Genomic DNA, 18,184 nt, shown 5'->3' with positions numbered 1-18,184 from the left:
GGTTTGAGGATACTAGGTTGAGTTGTTGTAGTCGTCCAATACCGCACGAAAAAGAGCTGTTTAAACAAGGCTTAAACTAAGAGATCTTGTGAATACAATGATATTTTTTTGGTCTATCTAGGATTTAATTTAAGTGTTCCAGTACCACATTTAAAAAAAATGCATTGTTAGAATGCTGTGTATAAACACATGTCTGTAAAACCATCCACAAGTAAAATAAGAACAACAATGATACAGGACGTGTATTCAGTATTTATGTAGTAGAAAAAAGCAACAAAACGATTTATAACAAATATGATCTATACAACAAAATGCATGGAATTTCATTGGTGACGCGAATGGGTGAAGGTCAATCAGAAATCCTTTTGAAGATCTGCAGAATAAAAAACAACAACAATGAAAAACAAAACAATTGCCATCATGCAAAATAACTCTTGCTTCAGGTGCCGACACCATCTTGGTCTCAAACCCACCACTCTTCTTCAGCAGTTCTCCTTTGTTGGACTGGGCCACTCCGTCCAGGAACTGATCCAAAATCTTCACGTATTTTGCTAGGCTCGTCCGTTTGTAATCTGTTTAGAATTATTCAGTGATAATAGCAAATAAATTTGTGTGTTCATGAATCATTCCAAAGAAAATGTAGAACATGCTGTATTGTACCTCTAATCCTTCGTCTCTCCGCTGCATCTATATCACTGTCCTTCTCCTTGCTGTCCACCTGCTCTTCCTCCTCCCCCACCCTGGGTCGATCCAGTTCCGCGCAGATAAGACTAGCGTGACGTTTAAAAATAAAGACGTAGTATCAATAGATCAGCTTTCAGCAATGTCAGAAATACATTTGAGGAATGTGAATCTGTGTGTTGATGAGTTAAAAGTAAAACAATTAAGATGCCAATGTTTAAATGCATTTGTGCTGCAATGATAAGTGGATTCTGCAGTTAATGTATAGAAGGACTTTTGGTATTCAAGTAATTGTTTAAGAAGTGTATTTATTTAAGTACCAATACCAACAATTTGCTTCTTAATGCTTCAGAAATGTAATATTTGGTTCATACATGAATCGTAATAAAATGAAGACAGATTAAGTAAACAAAAAAAGACAAATTGCTTTGGTTTGGTTGATTAATCCGAAAGAAATGTCTACAGTCTGTAGATATTAATACTGTACATATGTAAACTCTAACAAGAAAAGTGGGCAGAATTGTCATTTTGAAGACAAAGGTGAAGAATGCCTACCTGATTGTGGGGACATCAAATGGATCAAATTTATCCAATTGTTTAAGGTCAATAGGAACGGAGATGCGCCCTAGTCACAGTAGAGAGAACACACGTTATTATTGGTCAAACGAACTTCATTGCACAACGCTATCTTGTGTCGGGCCACTCTAGAACATCTTTCCTTACCCGTTTTGGGATGAACACTGAAGGGGCTCTTCAGCAAATGGTTAACCCCTTTGCTGACATTCACATCGAGCCGAGGGTAGCAGTACTGCAGCATGATCTCTTTCTCAAAGTGCTGGCCCTTCTTCACGGTGGCCTGGGAAAGCAAATAGGACAATGGCATATTAAACTGCGACTGTATGTGTACAGTTTTATAATCTAGATCTTTTGATGTGATCCTGAATACTGACCTGTTTGGTTTTTGCGTAGGCCCTCAGCCGGCCCCAGCGCTTCTCAGGGTTCTTCTCAGACTCAAAGTATGTGTGTAAATCCTTTTTAACATGTTAGCGCAGAGTTAAAGAAAGGTTTGGCTAGACTGATGCTTCAAGGGAACTTTCCTGGTATATGTGCAAACTAAAAAAAGAGGGTGAGCGTTCATTCAACTCGTCAGCATTACCACCCAAAACAAAGCAAAAACCCAATACTGAAATAAACAATTTATAAAACTCCTGGTTTTACGCTATACTTTCACAATAAGGGCTCCCTGCTATCTGTTCCATCATAAAGGATATCTTCAGGGACCAGGGCCAACACTTTGTCAACAGATTCCTTGAGTCCCAAGACCGCCTGGTCCTGTAGTGCATACTGAGGGAAGTAGTGCTCTACCACTTTCAGAGCATCTCTGTTGACGAAAATAGAAAACATGAAAAAGAAAACAGAGCATACTTTATATTATAATATATTACATACACATGAAAACAACTGCCTAAAATATCAATTTGAATGAATCTAGCATAGGTGCATTACATTTAAATAAATGGTAACTACAGCATAGAATTTGTGAGTGCTTAGAAGAGAAAGTTATATCTCACCGGATGGAGGGGTGAATTGGATCTGACAAGACTACTTTCCGAACAGTTTCATCCCCTCCCTGCACAGACAAGACAAATGCCCCAAATGATCAATGCATGGTTAGTACCTACAGTATGTAAGGTATGTGCATAAGTGTTTTTCACAAATACTTCAACAATTTGTTGAAACAATTAGCCCTAAGAAATTAAAAAAATGAATAGGCTTGTAGGGGAATGTGTAGAAAGGTTAGTGACAGGTCATCCACATAATGTTATGCCTGAAACAAAGTGCTTTCCATTTGTTTTCCGGTATCTCCTGACGTACTAAAAACAGACTCAATGCTCATGAATGGAATAATCAACTCAAATCAATTTTAAAACACGGACCCAGTTGTCAGAATAAAAGATTTGGATTAGGATTTGTTCAAGATTAAAAGTTTGGTAAATTGTTATGGTACCTTCACCAGGCTGAGGTACTCGGCAACAGCCGAGCGGGCCGCTACAGACAGCTTCCTTGCTGCCTCATCGCACACCCAACAATGCACTCCTCTCCTTCCAGAGTACACCCACAGAAGGTGCCGGAATCCAAAGTCCTCTTAAAGGTTAATGAAGAGAAACACACATTTCCCATCTTGCCCCATAGGTGCAAAGAATTGTTTTGATAAAGTGAATAAGTCGAGCTCCTTTAAAAACTCACCCCGAAGAGCTCGGTCCAGGATACGGATGGCAATTGTCATCAGGGTCCAGCACTTGGGGCAAATGTCAGCCGCACTAGAATCAAAACATTGTCATTGTGTTTTGTTCAACTTCAATTCTACCTATTCCAAGATGCTACGTTATTGTGCAAACTCAAGGTCCTGCTTTTGTTTTGAACCAAATCACTTCTAGATTTCACTGAACTAGTGGTAAGAGGCACTGGTGTGCATCAATATTCACATTTAGATCAATTCTAACTCTATAAATTAATTTAGATAAATTCTACCTGCCTCATATCAGTTGAACTTGTCCATGCAGAATAGTTTACCTGCAGCAACTCCGCACGTCATCATAGTCAGTCATATCAATATCAAACACCAACTCCTTCTCCAGAGCTTGGAAGGTCCCAGACTTCACTGTGTTGTGTTGATTGGGCTACGGGCGAGAAAGTAAACACAACACAGCATGGAGTGAATGAGGTGAAATAATGAATCTAGTGAAAGGACAGGTACACTGTGGGTAAGGAACATGTCATTCTCAATTATAAAGCATCCTACCCTGTGACTGTATACTGCGCCTATGTCAATCTTGTAGGGGTTCATCTTCTGCATCTCTTTCTCCAGCTCATTCTGCGTATTGAAGGATTGGTAGCGGACGTAGATGTCATCTTTCAAAGTGAACGAGAACTCTCGATGCTGAAAGTAGTTCTTCTGAACTAAAATATAAAATGGCTGGATTAGGTACACAATCATTGTAAAAAAAAAAGAGAGAGGTCGGAAGCCGAATACTTCAGAGTGGTGGTTACGGACACTTACCGCCGCCATAATTCAGCCAACGATAATACTGAGAGAACGGAAACAGTCGTCGGTAGTAGAGTGGCAACAAATCGGGTAAAGTAGCCGGTTCATAGTCTGCAGATGTCATTTTAAGATGAGAGGTTCGGGTCATCCACCGAAGCGGACAGCAATATCAAATATCAACAAAATATCGTCAGTCTGACAGACAAGCAGGGTTGGAGAGCGCGCGCGAAACTCTCAAAGACCCAGTTCCACTTCTATGACGTATTTCCGGGACAAAGTATTTTAGCATGTTTTTTTATACTTTGTACATTAAACCGCCTCCTAAATATATACAGTAATTAGTAAAATAAGGTTTTTATTTTTTAAATATATCATATACTCGTACATTATATAGGCCATGATCGTACATTTTGATATAGGGATCTCTACTGTCGAAACAAATAACTAACATTTCCGGTTTCGCTTCATCTCCTTTATTTTGAAGCTGATCTGTAGACCTACCTGTTGACCATGGTGCGAGAGAGGTCAGCACATTGGCCCCACGTTGAATGTTGACACTGTTGTATGCCATGTTGAGGATCTCCTGTGTGTTGAATTGCCCATAAAGTTTACACTTTAACAAAGTCACTGTTATGCCTACTAATAGAGTCAGCCTAATAGCCTAGTCTCTGATTTTAGGCTTTAGAAATACATTCACTGTAAGGCCAATGCATTCTGAAATAATATTTATTTTAGGGATGTATCTGATATTATTTGTTGTAGACATTTATTCAGAAAACGGACGCGTATATACGTCAGTTTTTTTTGTTTAATATTTTATCCATCATGGTAATGCATACAGTACCAGGAGCGAATGTCCAGATACCCTGTAGTGTTTTTGCGTTGTTTTATTTATTTATTGTTCTCTGCCTTGGTTTCCTGTGAGCTGGTTTATGCCAGGGACATGCAAATTGGCAAGCGTAAATGTATCAGTAAAGGCTGCTCAAGATGTTGCCATGAAAACATTCATTGCTATAGGCCTACTTTTGTTACCGCTAATACCAATACAGTATTGCTAATTACTTTTATTGTACTATGACTTGTTCGGCTTAAACATATTTTTTACCAAACATGATTATGATAGCATAACACACACACACACACACACACACACACACACACACACACACACACACACACACACAAACACACACACAAATGAAATACTGGACTGTCAACAAGTGGGTTCAGACCTTCACATGGTGTTAGTCAGTTTTCAACAATTAGGAGTTCTAAGAGAATGAAAACAAAACTAAAATAAAGCTGAGCTACACCTACTTTAGGTGAGCTAAACCTAAAGTAGACCTTATTTTTAATGATTCACAATGTTTTTATTTCTCCCCCCTCTGCTAGGACCCCTGATCCCGTGACAGTAGAGACAGTTCCAGAACCAAGGGGTCACAGACCAGCTGCCTGTGCCACAACACCTCTCCGACCCAACAAAGAAGTACCAGGTGCCTGACAGACAGCTGGCTGAGCTCATTTGGGTAAGTCTGCTCCTACAACAGTGGCTTCCACCACACTTACAATAGGTTGGCCAAATAGGGCTGTAAAAAATCAACGTTTAGCACTCCAAAAGTATTGTTTGATTGCTTGCTTGTTATAATCTTCAATGGTATTGCCCTCCAATTAAGTTCAATTCAATGCTGTAACTTCAACTGTGTTTTTATACTTTCTCCCCAAACGTTTCTCACTGTTGCATTATGGGTTTTGCCAGCAGTGACGCAGTGAATGAGAGATCCTTGTTTTGGGCTCAGGCAACTTTTTCCAACTGCTCAACCATGGTTCTTTTACCTGGGACCGGTTCCATCACACGTAACAGACCTAGAGAGAACCGCCCAAGTAATTGACAGAACAGAGGGGCGGGAACGTGAATGTCGCACTGTGCTCACTAAGGCATAATAGGGTTACTTGGTCTCATTAGTGAGCTTTGCTTATGAGCACTAGTTGTGCTATTGATATTTTCTGAGTTAGGATTAGCTCTCTGCCTGTATTTTCCAGATAGTTGATTATTTCTTGTTTCTATTATTTCCTGTAACGCTTTCTGAAGAAGAGCTGAAGGAAATGGTCTCAGAGTTTGTGACGGATACAATGGACATGGCTGGGGGAGAACGTTACAGCCTCAGTGCATCACTGCTGCTTATCTCAGTAGGTCCATCATTAAACAGATCGTATCCTAGAAGAAATCCATATACATTTAGTTTGAATGCACCAAAGGGGCCTAGCCTTTGGTGACCGTTCTGATCTTGCGAGGTCACATTTCAGTTTCTTGATGAAGATAAGTGTGGCCTATCTTTCGCTGAAACCAACCCAGAAACGGACACTAGGGGTTGGGAATTTTAGATCATAACAAGTCAGGGCAGTGATTGATTTCCCAATATGAGCGCGTCCTTACATTGTTAAAAAGAAACAGCCAATCAGATTAATTATCTAATTGATGCTCTTGCTCTCTTTGCTCTTGACAAAAGAGAAGTATGAAAATAATGAACTTATAATTAATTTATAATTAATATTAATCCGGAATTACTGTCTACTGACTGTAAGTGTCAGGCGGGCTGAGGGTGAGACAGGAGGCGGGCTGAGGGGAGAGAGGAGGCGGGCTGAGGGGAGAGAGGAGGCGGGCTGAGGGGAGAGAGGAGGCGGGCTGAGGGGAGAGAGGAGGCGGGCTGAGGGGAGATCTGTGGGCGTGTCTACCTAGATCTGTGCTGGATAGATCAGTCTACCAGCCTACCCAGTGGACTGAAGTAAACGTTGCTCATCTCAATGGCTTGTAAGGCTTATCACACTCACACCTGGTGGTATAATATGTCCCCTTTAAGTGATGCTGGCCCATCCATCTCTGCAAGCCTGCTAAACTGTTTCCACGACCCAGTGTTTAAGAAATGTTCAGGATGGACCCAAAAGCAGAGAACCAAAATTTGCCATTTCTGGGCTTGAATAGGCCGAAGGCTTGCGGTGTAGCAGGCAGATTGTAAGCTTGCTTTCAGCAGGGAAGTGGGAGTTCAAGGTGTGCTTGCATCTGACACTCAAAGGGTGACTTGTCATTAAAGGAGGACTAGAGGCTGTTTTCCACATTGTCAGGCCATCTTAACTGAACAGACAAAACAGGATAACAAAAGTCTTTGGTAACCCATGGAGACGGTACACGTGTTGCAACATAAGACAGGCTTCCTCCTGAGAAGAGCCCGCCTTTGAGAACCAGACACTAAAATACTGGTGTTACCCTCTGATGAGGGTAAACTGGTAGATTCACTGAGATCTGGGACCATGGTCATGTGAGAGTAGGAAGCGGACAGCGTAGGGGGGAACGAGTGGACATCTGAGGACGTAGCTGTCGACCAGAATCTCCTTCTGATGGACTTGAGGGTTTGTCTGATGCCTGGCTGGTTAATCAGGCCGGACGAGTTCCCCCCCTCTAGCACTCTTGGTTAAAGCGCTACTAGGACATAAAGCCTTGGAAAACTCCAGACATGTCTTAACGTGCTCTGGGAGGAACGGTTGATGATCACAGTGAACAGGGATACCCTGACACTTTGGTAACAGCACCTTGTTTTTCCTGAATGAAACCCAGATATGAACACTCTTTACTCTATCTTTGCTCAAAATGTTTGAGTTCTACAGTAGCAATGTAAGAGCGTGCCTGAGAAATTCCCAGAATATGTTCAGGGAAAATGTTGAAACTATTCTATTAAAACATTTTCTTTACACTTGATGGCCCTTCTATTGATAAGAAGTAGCTGGTAACAGCAAGTGGGCCATGAATGGTGAAATCAGGTGTGTTGTGACACGTGACACCGGTCCTAAAGGTAGTGTTAACATGTGCTGAATATTTCAACTCATCCCTCTTGTGAGCTGGTTTATTTATTCTCTAGAATTCATGAGACGTCCCACGCTCCAAGAGACCCCTTTCCACCAGCATCATAATACAAATTAATATATGAAATATATTTGTAGCAGGTTCGAGGAATGAGAGCAGGCGGGGTTGTCGTTCTCTCCGCAGGAGATCGGTTTATTTGTTACAGTAAGTTTGCTACTTACTGTAACCAAAGAACATTTAGAGCCGTCTCACGGTGGATCTTGGTCAGTGTCACTCGCTCGCTCCGGACCTCCGTGGTCCGTTCGCTCCTGGGTCTCGTTTCCACTATAACAGAAAGCAGGCACATAAGTACTGATTGACCTGAGTGCAGACACCTGCTCACCACCAGGTTCAATCCCCCCCGCCAATCCCGTGCGCTCCCAACCTGTCCATACTCCCCCTGCAGGCCAGACGTCGCACGTCCCCCCACAATATTATTTATCAAATTAGCATTTTACGAATATTTTTCTCTTACAGTGAAACCTTCAAACCTTCAAATTTTGTTGAGGAACTGTTTCTATTATAACATGATGCACACGTTGCACCATTCCATTTGCCTTCTGTAAAATGTAAATAATGTAACATTACCAAGCAAGAGACGGACCCCACTAATAACGTCCATTCAAGTGACGAATGACGAAGTTCGAGGCGGGTATCATGTCATTCATGATGACATCAAAGAGCTTCAACATTGTATCCTTAAATAACGCAAATAAATTGACGGGCCCATTTTTAGCTCTCTGTAGGCGACGCCAAGAATGGCCATGACATATCCCTCTATAGATGAGGGAGGACTGAGAGACAGATTGACCCCTGGCCATGCTGAAGACGCGGCTCCAATAGGAGTGTAAAGATGGCATGGAGAATTCTAGAGCACAGCTGGGAATGTCAGCCAGACAAGCTATGCATCGTATGTGAAGCTCCTTCACATACGTTATCAATTGTAAGCGTCCAATGAGAAGTGGCAACAGAATGCAGTACGGCTACTTTAAGAAAATAATGGAAAATAATAATACTAAATCAATTTAAACTTGTTTTCTTTAGACTTCCAGGGGAATTATGCGCGACTTATGTTAGTTTAATTACTTGTAGTAATTCTTATTAACATTTTATTTGTCATAGTTATTTGCCATATCATCATATCGTACAGAAAGTCTCAATTTCACATTCTCCAACTTTTTAAAACAGTGTTAATAACATTTACCTGTGTATGTATATAAGATGGAGTGGTGTATATATAATAAAAGGTTATGTATAAAAATATATATATTTGCCTTGAAGGGCAGGACAGGATTCGGTATTAAACTATGCAAAAAATCCATCCCAGAGGATGGACTTAAATTTCCATCCATTGATTTTAAGAATTTAAAATAAATCAGATATTTTGTTATTGAGAGATTTGTTATTAAAAGGGTATTGTTTTCATAAAGTTTAGGGTTATCACGACTGGTATATACTGCAATAGTGTTGGATGTTCCAATAACTGTCAAACAGATTGACACAAAACTTTATATTTTGTTTGGAGGAATAAACCCTATAATCTAAAAAAAATAGTGTGTTATGTAACACGTATTGGCAAAGGGGTGTTAATATACTTAATATACTTGATTGTTGGTACTTCCAATACTACGTTCAAGATCATCGATTAAAAAATGATATCCAAGGAAAGGATCCCTAGGTTGTATTCCACATCCTACAGACTACAAAAAAAACATTTTAGGATATTTTGCCGGGGGTCCACAACCCCTTTTGCCAAGTTATTTTGGAACTCTAGATTTGATAAAATCAAGTTGAAGTCAGTTGCATTCGATTAGTTGGTCTATTGATCATCTGGGGAGTTTTCTTACCTCAGCAAACCCAGAAATCTACGAAGCAATTGGTTCGAGAGTGCTGACCTTGGCAAATGCCTTTTTAATACCTCCCAAATAGAACCTTGTATCAGAAAGAACGCAAAAAAAGAACATTGGTTCGTATTTTGAAGACAATTGAATCTTATGACTTGTTTTGATGCTTATTAGATGTATAAACGGCCTTAAATTGCATCATTCAAATAAAACAAGTATTTGCCTGGTCAGGGAATTTAAACATAAATAAAATCGTGCTACTATCCTGCATTCACATAATTTTTTCCACATGGTGGCGGTAGAAGCCCGAGACTGAAGACCACGACACAATGTGGGTCACCTGTAGAGAACGCTTTAAATCGCATTCGAGCAGACACACATAACAGGGATGAAGAATATTAAGGAGAAACACATTAGAGGGCGAGGCACGTCAATACCATTATCTATTTAACAATATGTATTTATATAACGAATGCTTCAAGTCTGCTGTCGAGTAATGGTTACTTCTAATGTATTTGCTATGTGTGCATAGCAGCCAGGAGGCAGTATTGGGCTTTCGACGTTTCGCACCTTTTGGTGTGGATACATTTCCTTTGTTTTCGTGTCAGATAAAGGCAAAACGAAAGAAAAAGGCTCTGGGCAGAGGCTGAACCCTAATCTACACATATCTCTAGTGTTTTAGTAACTATTTACAATTGAGCAACGATAGCTGAATGGTGTATTACCAAATATAGGCTATTATAAAAATATTAGCCTACATGTCATATATATACACGTATATATGTTTGTATGTATATGGTCATTATATAGCACTTACCTATTTTAAATCACATAAAAAAAGGCTGATATTATGATACATGAATATGGTTTTCTTCACATTGAGTGTCAGCAGTGTCATCAATACATTTCAAGTCGCTTGGTAGAAAGGAACCCAAGTTGTATACATACAACGTCCAAACTACACCTATTTTTGGTTTAGTCCGCACACGATGCCCATAGCCTCTGCTGTTGGACGAGTTGGGTCTGGGTCCAGGCTGAGGCACAGGCCAGTGCAGAGTAAAACAGCTTTTGATACCGGTGTGTTCACACAGACTTGACCACCAAGTGAGATTAAATGCCCTGAATGTCAATTCAACTCCCATTCAAGCAAGGTAATCATCCATCATTTTTAAGGTAAAAAAGGAACCCACAAATGGATCAGATATTTTGCATATCTCTTGTATTTATTAGCTGTATGGCTTGTTTGTAGCTGGAGGAGCGACTGTACGGACGGAGCCGAGTGCCATCGCTGCCTCCTCTGTGTTCACTCTGCAGCTGGTTAAGAACAATGGGATGACAGACACAATGAGAGAGAGTGGACAACCGGGTCCTGACACTGCAGCACACGGCGAGTGTCCTTCCGTCCCTCCTGTTCTTTCTTACACCCCCACCATACAGAGTTGGTTGTGCTAATCTTCGCGCACAGTCACAAATACTAGGACCTTTGCTGTTTTTTTGTTGTTGTTTTTTTACAAATGTGCATTTTAAGTAGCATTACAACACATGACTGTGCTGTTGTACAAAGATTTACAGGTTTAAAAACAGTCTGAAAATGTGATGCGAGGAATGGATTTGGGTTTTAATTGTTCATTTTGCTCTCTCCAGTTAAGCAGTATAAAAGAGTTTGTTACAGTCAGTGTAGACTACCGTTCCCCTGGTCATCTCTGTATCGCCCTAATTGCATATTTAGTCAAACTCTGATTATCATCGTATAAGAACTTACCAGCAGTAGATAAAAACACCAACTAGCAACAGGACATTCAACAAAATGGAGTCTAAATATTATTGTTTTTGCTTTCTGCAGTAGTAAAAACGCTAAACACGAACAAAGAGGAGAGCACAACAGTTTTAAGATGTGAGGTTTTCTAAGGCCAACATAATGTGTTCCTGCAGAGGGGGGCTCTGGAAGTGGGACAGTTCTCAGGACGGCCCCGGCCCAGTGGCTCTGGAGGAACTGCCCTCACAACATGTCCACTGGATGCCTTTCTCATCCAACACATGAAAGAAAAAATGTCTCAAATGTCTCTCTTATGCAGATTATACGTTTTGTTTTACCTTCTCCCACCCCCACTTCGAAACAGCTCTTCTTTTGTGCGGATACCTCTCCTCACCAAATAACACCAAAGTACACCAAAAAAGACGAAATATGTGCTGTCCGTGAGCCCTTTGACATGTCAACAAACTCCTCCCCTCCCGACGCTCCACCCTGATGATGTCACAGGTTCATAGTGCAACAGTGGCTCCACCATAACCCCGCCCCCCTCAGGCCACCAATCAGCCACTGATCACGCGCTGGAAGGTCACTGCATGCGGTCGGGCTGGAGGAGAGGGTAGTGGAGGTAGGAGGCGGGCGGCCCACCGACCAGCGGGGCCAGCTGAGGAGGAGGAGGAGGAGGAGGAGGAGGAGGAAGAGGAGGGTGCGCGTGGATGGGCGGGCTGATGGCGTGTCCCGGGGCAGAGGCGGCGGCGGCCGGGGAGAAGCTGTAGCCCAGGTACCCGGCGGAGGGCGAGGGGGCGTAGGGGTACTGCTCCAGGCCCCCCCCGGCCAGGCCGGCGTAGTGGCTGTACATGGAGCTGTAGTCCAGGTAGTGGGAGGCCAGTGCGGGCGGGGGGCTGCTGAGCTGGGGCTGCAGGACCAGGCCCGGCTGGAGCACGGCCTGGGGGTACACGTACTGCTGGGCCAGCCTGAGGGGGGGGGGGGGAGAGCAGAAGGTTACAGAGGTCATCACATAATGGAGGTGTCAGGGATCGTGATTTACTGGTCAGCATGCGCTTTGATCCACAGTGACTTTCACTGAGATGAATGTCATTAAGGAGCCAGGGGTGACACATTGATCAAGGAGGCGAATCAGCAGGCTGAGGAACCCCAGGATATGTAGAACATCCTCGCCACGACGCTTCACCCCCGTTATTTGTTATTATCATTACTATTGCGGTGCCTGGTCGAAACGCGCCCGTACGAAATGGGTCGATGGCCTGGCCTTCGTTATCGCTGTTTGCAGCTTTTGGAGAACCACTCATCCAAACAACTTCACCCTTCACTTCCATGGGTCCTCGTCGATACAACCGCCAAGCGTGAAGTCGATCAGATTGCGAGAAAATCAAAGGACGGCCATACAAACATACAAAGACTCTGTTTAAGTTTGATTCCATTCATGTTCAATTCCAAGTAGGTGGTTTGGTTTTATCAAAATAATAAACGTTGAAGTATTCTGGATGGGATGTGTGGGGACGCCCCAATGGTGTTGTCGATGATATTATTGGTTGGTTATTCCAGCCTACTAGGACAATCACGAGATATGTTATGACAGGTTGATGTTAGCAATCTAGCATACACATGCACACACACACATTCATATACATCAACACACATACACACACACACACACACACGCACACGCATACGCACACACACACACACACACACACACATACAGACGCATACACACTCACACATAGACACATACACACACACACACACCACACACAAACCCACGCACATACCTGTCACAATGAATGAAGCATGGTTATGCATTTTGTGGGTCTGCCAGCCATAACCGATATGAGATGCCACCGTCATCCCCTATTGGCTCATAGCTAACGGCTGTCTACTTAACCTGCACTGACTCGGTTACATCTGGCTGTTCAGCACAAATCACACCAGGGTAAATCTGTGATCCAGCAGTCCTATCATGTTGAAACAGAACCTCTGGAGTTACGCCCTGTTTCCTGTTTTAATACATTGACATTGAGATATTATATGGGGGAAAAGTAATTTGCGTGAGTGGATAAAGCTTCCAAAAGGGGAATTTAATGTTTATTATATAGTGGCCAGTCTACACAGAGTTGATTTGAAAGCTTGACGGACACATTTTTACAATTGAATTTTGCTTTCCAAGTTTGTTTTTGCCAATAACATGCTTAAAGATCTCAGCCTCAAGCCGTGTTTTTGGTCAAAACAAATACGAAGTGAAAGAAAGTGAAGTGCCGGTTCAGCCAGATTTGAGCTTGTCTGCCATCAGATTTGAGAACATCACTTCTATACGAGGATACAGTACAGCATGGACTCCATAACATGAGAGTACATGTAAACAGTGAGATGGCCAGCATGGGCGCCTACCACTTATGTTTTACATAACTCCGACAGCAGCAACCTTGCCAATGACAACACTGTGTTTGAGATCAGTGGTTAAAGGGGATGTGAAGATAGAGGGGGGGCTGCTGCTTGTCTCCAAACAGACGGTAAGCTCAGATCACCTGTAGTTACACAACAAACACTGGGCCTGGGCCTGTATGCACCCTCCTCTGCTGTATACACAACACACAAATCACACACAAACACACATAAGCACACACACACACACACACACACACACACACACACACGTACCCACACACGCACACATACACACACACATAAACACACACACACACATAAACACACACACACACATACGCACACGCACGCACACACACACACACGTACCCACACACGCACACATACACACACACACACATACGCACACGCACGCACACACACACACACACACACGTACCCACACATGCACACATATACACACACATAAACACACACACACACACACATAAACACACACACACACACACACACACACAGAGTCCTGGCCCGACCAGCTCCTTTCTCTCTTAACTCTCCCTTCTTTTCTTCTTCTTCTCCTCTTCCTCTCCCACCAAATCAATCATTGTCACATCCGCTCAGAGCAGAGCAGAAGTGCAATGTCATTTCAGTGGCTGAGCCGTTACTGTGCTGTATCCCGCACACTGGATGGCTGCCGGGGGCTGACTGATGCAATGTGACAGTGGCATCGGAGGAGAGGGAGCTGTGGCTCTCTACTCAGTAACATAGACCCCCACCCACCACACACACACACACACTCATCGCTGCCTGGCATCATCGTAGGCTGTCAAACACATTTACACCGTTTCACAGAAACACACCCACACACACCCACACACACACATATAGAGACAACGGCACACACACACATCTGCACACAAACACATCTGTGCATATGCATACACGTCACATATATATGGACAAAAATGAACATTTCACTCGGATAATATCCCAAATTAAGGGTGTGTGTGTGTGTGTGTGTGTGTGCGTGGGCGTGGAGGGTGGTTGAGGGGGGGACGGGTACGACAGGGTTAATTGGCACAGCTGCGTGGGCGTGTGCTCACAAACAGAACCATGAGAGCAGAATAACCTCCACCGAGTCCTGCCCTCCCTCCCTCCCTCCCTCCCCTCCTTCTCCCTCCCTCTCCCTCTCCCTCCCCCCCTCCCTCCCTCCCTCTCCCTCTCCCTCCTTCCCCTGCCCTCCCTCCCTCCCTCCCTCCCTCCCTCTCCCTCCCCTCCCTCTCCCTCCCCCCCTCCCTCCCTCTCCCTCCTTCCCCTGCCCTCCCTCTCCCTCCCTCTCCCTCTCCTCCCTCTCCCTCCCCTCCCTCTCCCTCCCTCTCCTGCCCTCCCTCCCTCTCCTCCCTCTCCCTCCCTCCCTCCCTCTCCCTCCTTCCCTCCCTCCCTCCCTCCTCTCCCCCCTCCCTCCCTCCCTAACATCCTACTTCTTGTGGGCTCTCCTCTGCTCTGCCGTATCCCTGCTTCTGAGCAGCTGGCAGAGAGACCACACAGCCCGACCAAGCTCCAGAGTAGGAGGATGATAAAAGAAGACGAAGACGAAGAAGAGATAACCAGAGATGTTTTTTCTCTTTCTTACAGCCGGGATGAAGGGCTATGTCAGGGCTCCTCGTGAGAGAGAGAGGCCGTGAGGTGGAGGAGGAGGAGGAGGAGAGGGAGGACGACGACGACAGCGAGGGGAGGAGGATGAAGAGGAAGAGTAGGAGGAGTGAGATAGAGAGGTGAAGGATCAGCCTTCACTTCCTGCCCGGCTGCAGGACCCACAGGCTTTTAATAGTTCCTCATGAGGGATGAGACTGAGGAGGGAGGAAGGGGGCTGAGTCAGTCCCAGACACACACAAACACACACATGCAAACACACCAACACACATGAACTAACGCACACATATACACACACACACACAAAAACGAACGCGCACACACACACATACATGCAAAAACACACAATTGTCAAGACACACACTTGTTAACCCAAACACAAAAACACACACACTGTGGAGGGAGGGTGTGTGATAAAACGGTGGGTCACCTGAGGCGGACAAACACGCACTGCTTGGATCTTCAACATGAAGTCCTGCTCTCTAACATAATCCGAGGTATAATGCTGAAATATATGTGAGTCGGCGTGCACATTATCGTCATCCTCACGAGCGGCCAACTGGGACTTAGTGCGCAGTAAAAAGCTTTTTGAGGTAGCCGTCTTTTTGAAATAGGTCTCATGTTAGCTAGGGACTAGGCCGAAGTGCTTTGGCTAATTGGATCCCTAGGTAGGGGGGATTAACCCCACAGGGAACAACGTTTACCTGGAGCCCCAGACACAGCGAGACCGAGAGCGAGACATAGAGGGAGAGAGAGGGACAGAGAGAGATATAGAGAGGGAGAGACTAGAACAACACTGGAGTGGGAGGGGAAGTCAACAACGATTAGCATGCAAGAGAAAGGGCAAGGGAGAGCGAGCGGGAGACAGAGAATATAGGACACGATGTGAGGATGGACCACATGGACCCCTTTCAGGTCCAGCACGAGTCTCGTGATGTGGGTGTGCCAACTTGGGTAGGGGAGGTGTGTGCTGGGTGGGGGGAGGTGCATGGCTAAGGAAATGTCAACTCCCCTCCCCCATGGCAAACCATCCTCCCCCCCTCACCACCACCACCACCACCAGCACCACCACCACCACCACCACCACCACCTGCTGTGCTGTAGCTCTTTAGCCTCGGCCAACCTCCCCAGACGAGCGCCGAGAGACGCCTCCACTCCAAAGCAAACAGCGGCGACAGTTTGAGTTTAGCGGAGGATGTCATTGTTTGTTGTTTACACGGGAGGTCTGGCTGTCAGACGGGGCGAGCGTCTGCCAGATGTGAGCCCTTTGAGAGAGAGAGAGAGAGAGAGAGAGAGAGAGAGAGAGAGAGCGAGCGAGCTAGAGATGCAAGCAGGGGACAATACATTTTCAGTTTTTTAACCGAAGCTCATTCATTATGCACAGGTCTGTGCAAGGGTTCAGACGTGCCACTAGACACCCACAAACGCACACACACAGACACATTTACACACACAAACACACAAACAGTCGGGGTGCTTTCAGTCCCAGAGCCATTTTGTTGAGCTAAATAATTTCCTCTGATACTCCTGTTTTGTTTTTTAAGACAACAATAAGTATTGTAACTTGTCTTCTACGGTCTCATTCTATAAAGGACCTCAGAACGAGGGCTCAGAAAATCCTACTGTGTACACAACACGACCGCTCTCTACACAACACACACACACACACACAGGCAGGGCGCTGTGTGTTCCAAGCACTGGATACAATTACAGGGTTATTGTGGTGCTGGTGGTGGCGGCGGTGCTGGTTGTGGTGCTGGTTGTGGTGCTCGTGGTTGGTGGCGTTCGTTGTGGAAGCAAAGCTCATAGCAAGAAGCTGTGAAGTGGGACGGTCTCCAACAGTGTTAAAAGCCCTGCCTCCATGCGGGACACATTCAATCAAGCCAAACAGACTCATCTGGGTCAACGTCAATTCCCTCATCACTCATTCAGTAATTGAGGGCTGCAATATTAATAGCACAGTGAGCCACGATGAGGAGAGGGGGCCGGGCTGTTAATGGGGCCTTTCTGCAAGTTGAGAGCCGTCAAGATCCAGCAGAACAGCACAAAAATCTATAAGGGCTTTTGCTTTTCAATAACGCCCACCACACCGGAAGTGTTTTTCAGCGCCGAAGAAGACACAAAAACCCCAGTTGTGTAACGTGTGTAGTACACTGTAACAATCTACTATTCATTCAAAATGTTGCGTTCTGTTTATCTCAAATTCGATTTTGTTGATCCTGCAGCACAGCTTGTGCACTGTTGCACCTTTGTTTTTACGTATACACATCTCAGACTAAAGACCTTACTCAAGACCCACATCAAAATGTGAGGAATAGGAGTCGACCTCTCCAAAACCGAAACATTAAAACAACATGGCGCTACCTAGAGGGGACCCTTCCTCAATGGGGGGGGGGGGGGCTGCGATGGTGTCCAGCCAGTCCCAGCAGGCCTGCCTGGCGGTACAGTGTCCCTCCCTCCCACAACAACCGTGGGAATGAATCACGGGCTGTGTTTGGTTCAGGGTGGGCGGGTGGGGGGTGATTCATTACGGCCTCTTTGTCTCCTCCCTGCCGCTCATGGAGTGTGTGACTCGGGGGAGGAGTTGGGGGGGGGGGGGGGGGGGGGGGGGGCAGGAAGCTGGCCGGTGGCTCTCAGCCACAACATTGTTTTTATATTCAGTAACTCCCGGCTTTTAGCTACTGTGGCCATCATCTCTGCATCAGAGAGTGACTCACACTGTGTTTAGAAAATACCAGTCTGTGTGTGTGTGTGTATGTCTGTGTGTGTGTGTGTGTGTGTGTGTGTGTGTGTGTGAGTGAGGGAGACAAAATAAGGAAAAATGAAGGTGGAGGAGGATAGATGTGTGTGGGTTTGTGTGTGTATGTTTTGAAAAGCAGTTCCACCCAATTACTTGTTGCCTCAAATGA

At 44.7% G+C, this 18,184-nt stretch overlaps 2 protein-coding genes across 2 annotated transcripts in view; both read right to left on the bottom strand.

Annotated features, from left to right (window-relative positions):
* Window positions 1–244: 244 nt before the first annotated feature.
* Window positions 245–3,939, bottom strand: prim1 (DNA primase subunit 1). The gene is made up of 13 exons (XM_079741970.1): window positions 3,743–3,939; window positions 3,485–3,642; window positions 3,256–3,362; window positions 2,929–3,002; window positions 2,690–2,826; window positions 2,253–2,311; window positions 1,953–2,062; window positions 1,632–1,723; window positions 1,405–1,537; window positions 1,237–1,306; window positions 661–770; window positions 474–572; window positions 245–373 (listed from the first exon to the last, which is right to left on the bottom strand). Exons 1-13 carry the CDS (start codon window positions 3,873–3,875, stop codon window positions 354–356), a joined length of 1,302 nt encoding a protein of 433 aa, XP_079598096.1. The 5' UTR covers window positions 3,876–3,939; the 3' UTR covers window positions 245–353.
* A 6,769-nt stretch (window positions 3,940–10,708) lies between these two features.
* rbm38 (RNA binding motif protein 38) overlaps window positions 10,709–18,184 on the bottom strand; it is an 11,983-nt gene continuing 4,507 nt past the window's right edge. Inside the window, exon 4 of the mRNA XM_079741972.1 lies at window positions 10,709–12,190. Within this exon, the coding sequence (XP_079598098.1) occupies window positions 11,806–12,190 (385 nt within the window). The 3' untranslated portion in view covers window positions 10,709–11,805. The remainder of the gene's footprint in view (window positions 12,191–18,184) is intronic.

Source organism: Pollachius pollachius, assembly GCF_949987615.1.
Source record: "Pollachius pollachius genome assembly, chromosome: 8".
Taxonomy (NCBI): domain Eukaryota; kingdom Metazoa; phylum Chordata; class Actinopteri; order Gadiformes; family Gadidae; genus Pollachius; species Pollachius pollachius.
The sequence above is the reverse complement of the archived record's forward strand: the minus strand, read 5'-3'. Positions and strand labels throughout refer to the sequence as shown.

What these genes read in the sequence shown, in the direction of transcription:
- prim1 (XM_079741970.1), bottom strand. Translation starts at nt 3,875, where the DNA reads ATGACCCGAACCTCTCATCTTAAAATGACATCTGCAGACTATGAACCG. An exon ending in CCTGGACCGAGCTCTTCGGG is followed by an intron (nt 2,827 to 2,928) that starts GTGAGTTTTTAA and finishes TTAACCTTTAAG; the next exon opens with AGGACTTTGGATTCCGGCAC. An exon ending in CCAATTCACCCCTCCATCCG is followed by an intron (nt 2,063 to 2,252) that starts GTGAGATATAAC and finishes TTTCGTCAACAG; the next exon opens with AGATGCTCTGAAAGTGGTAG.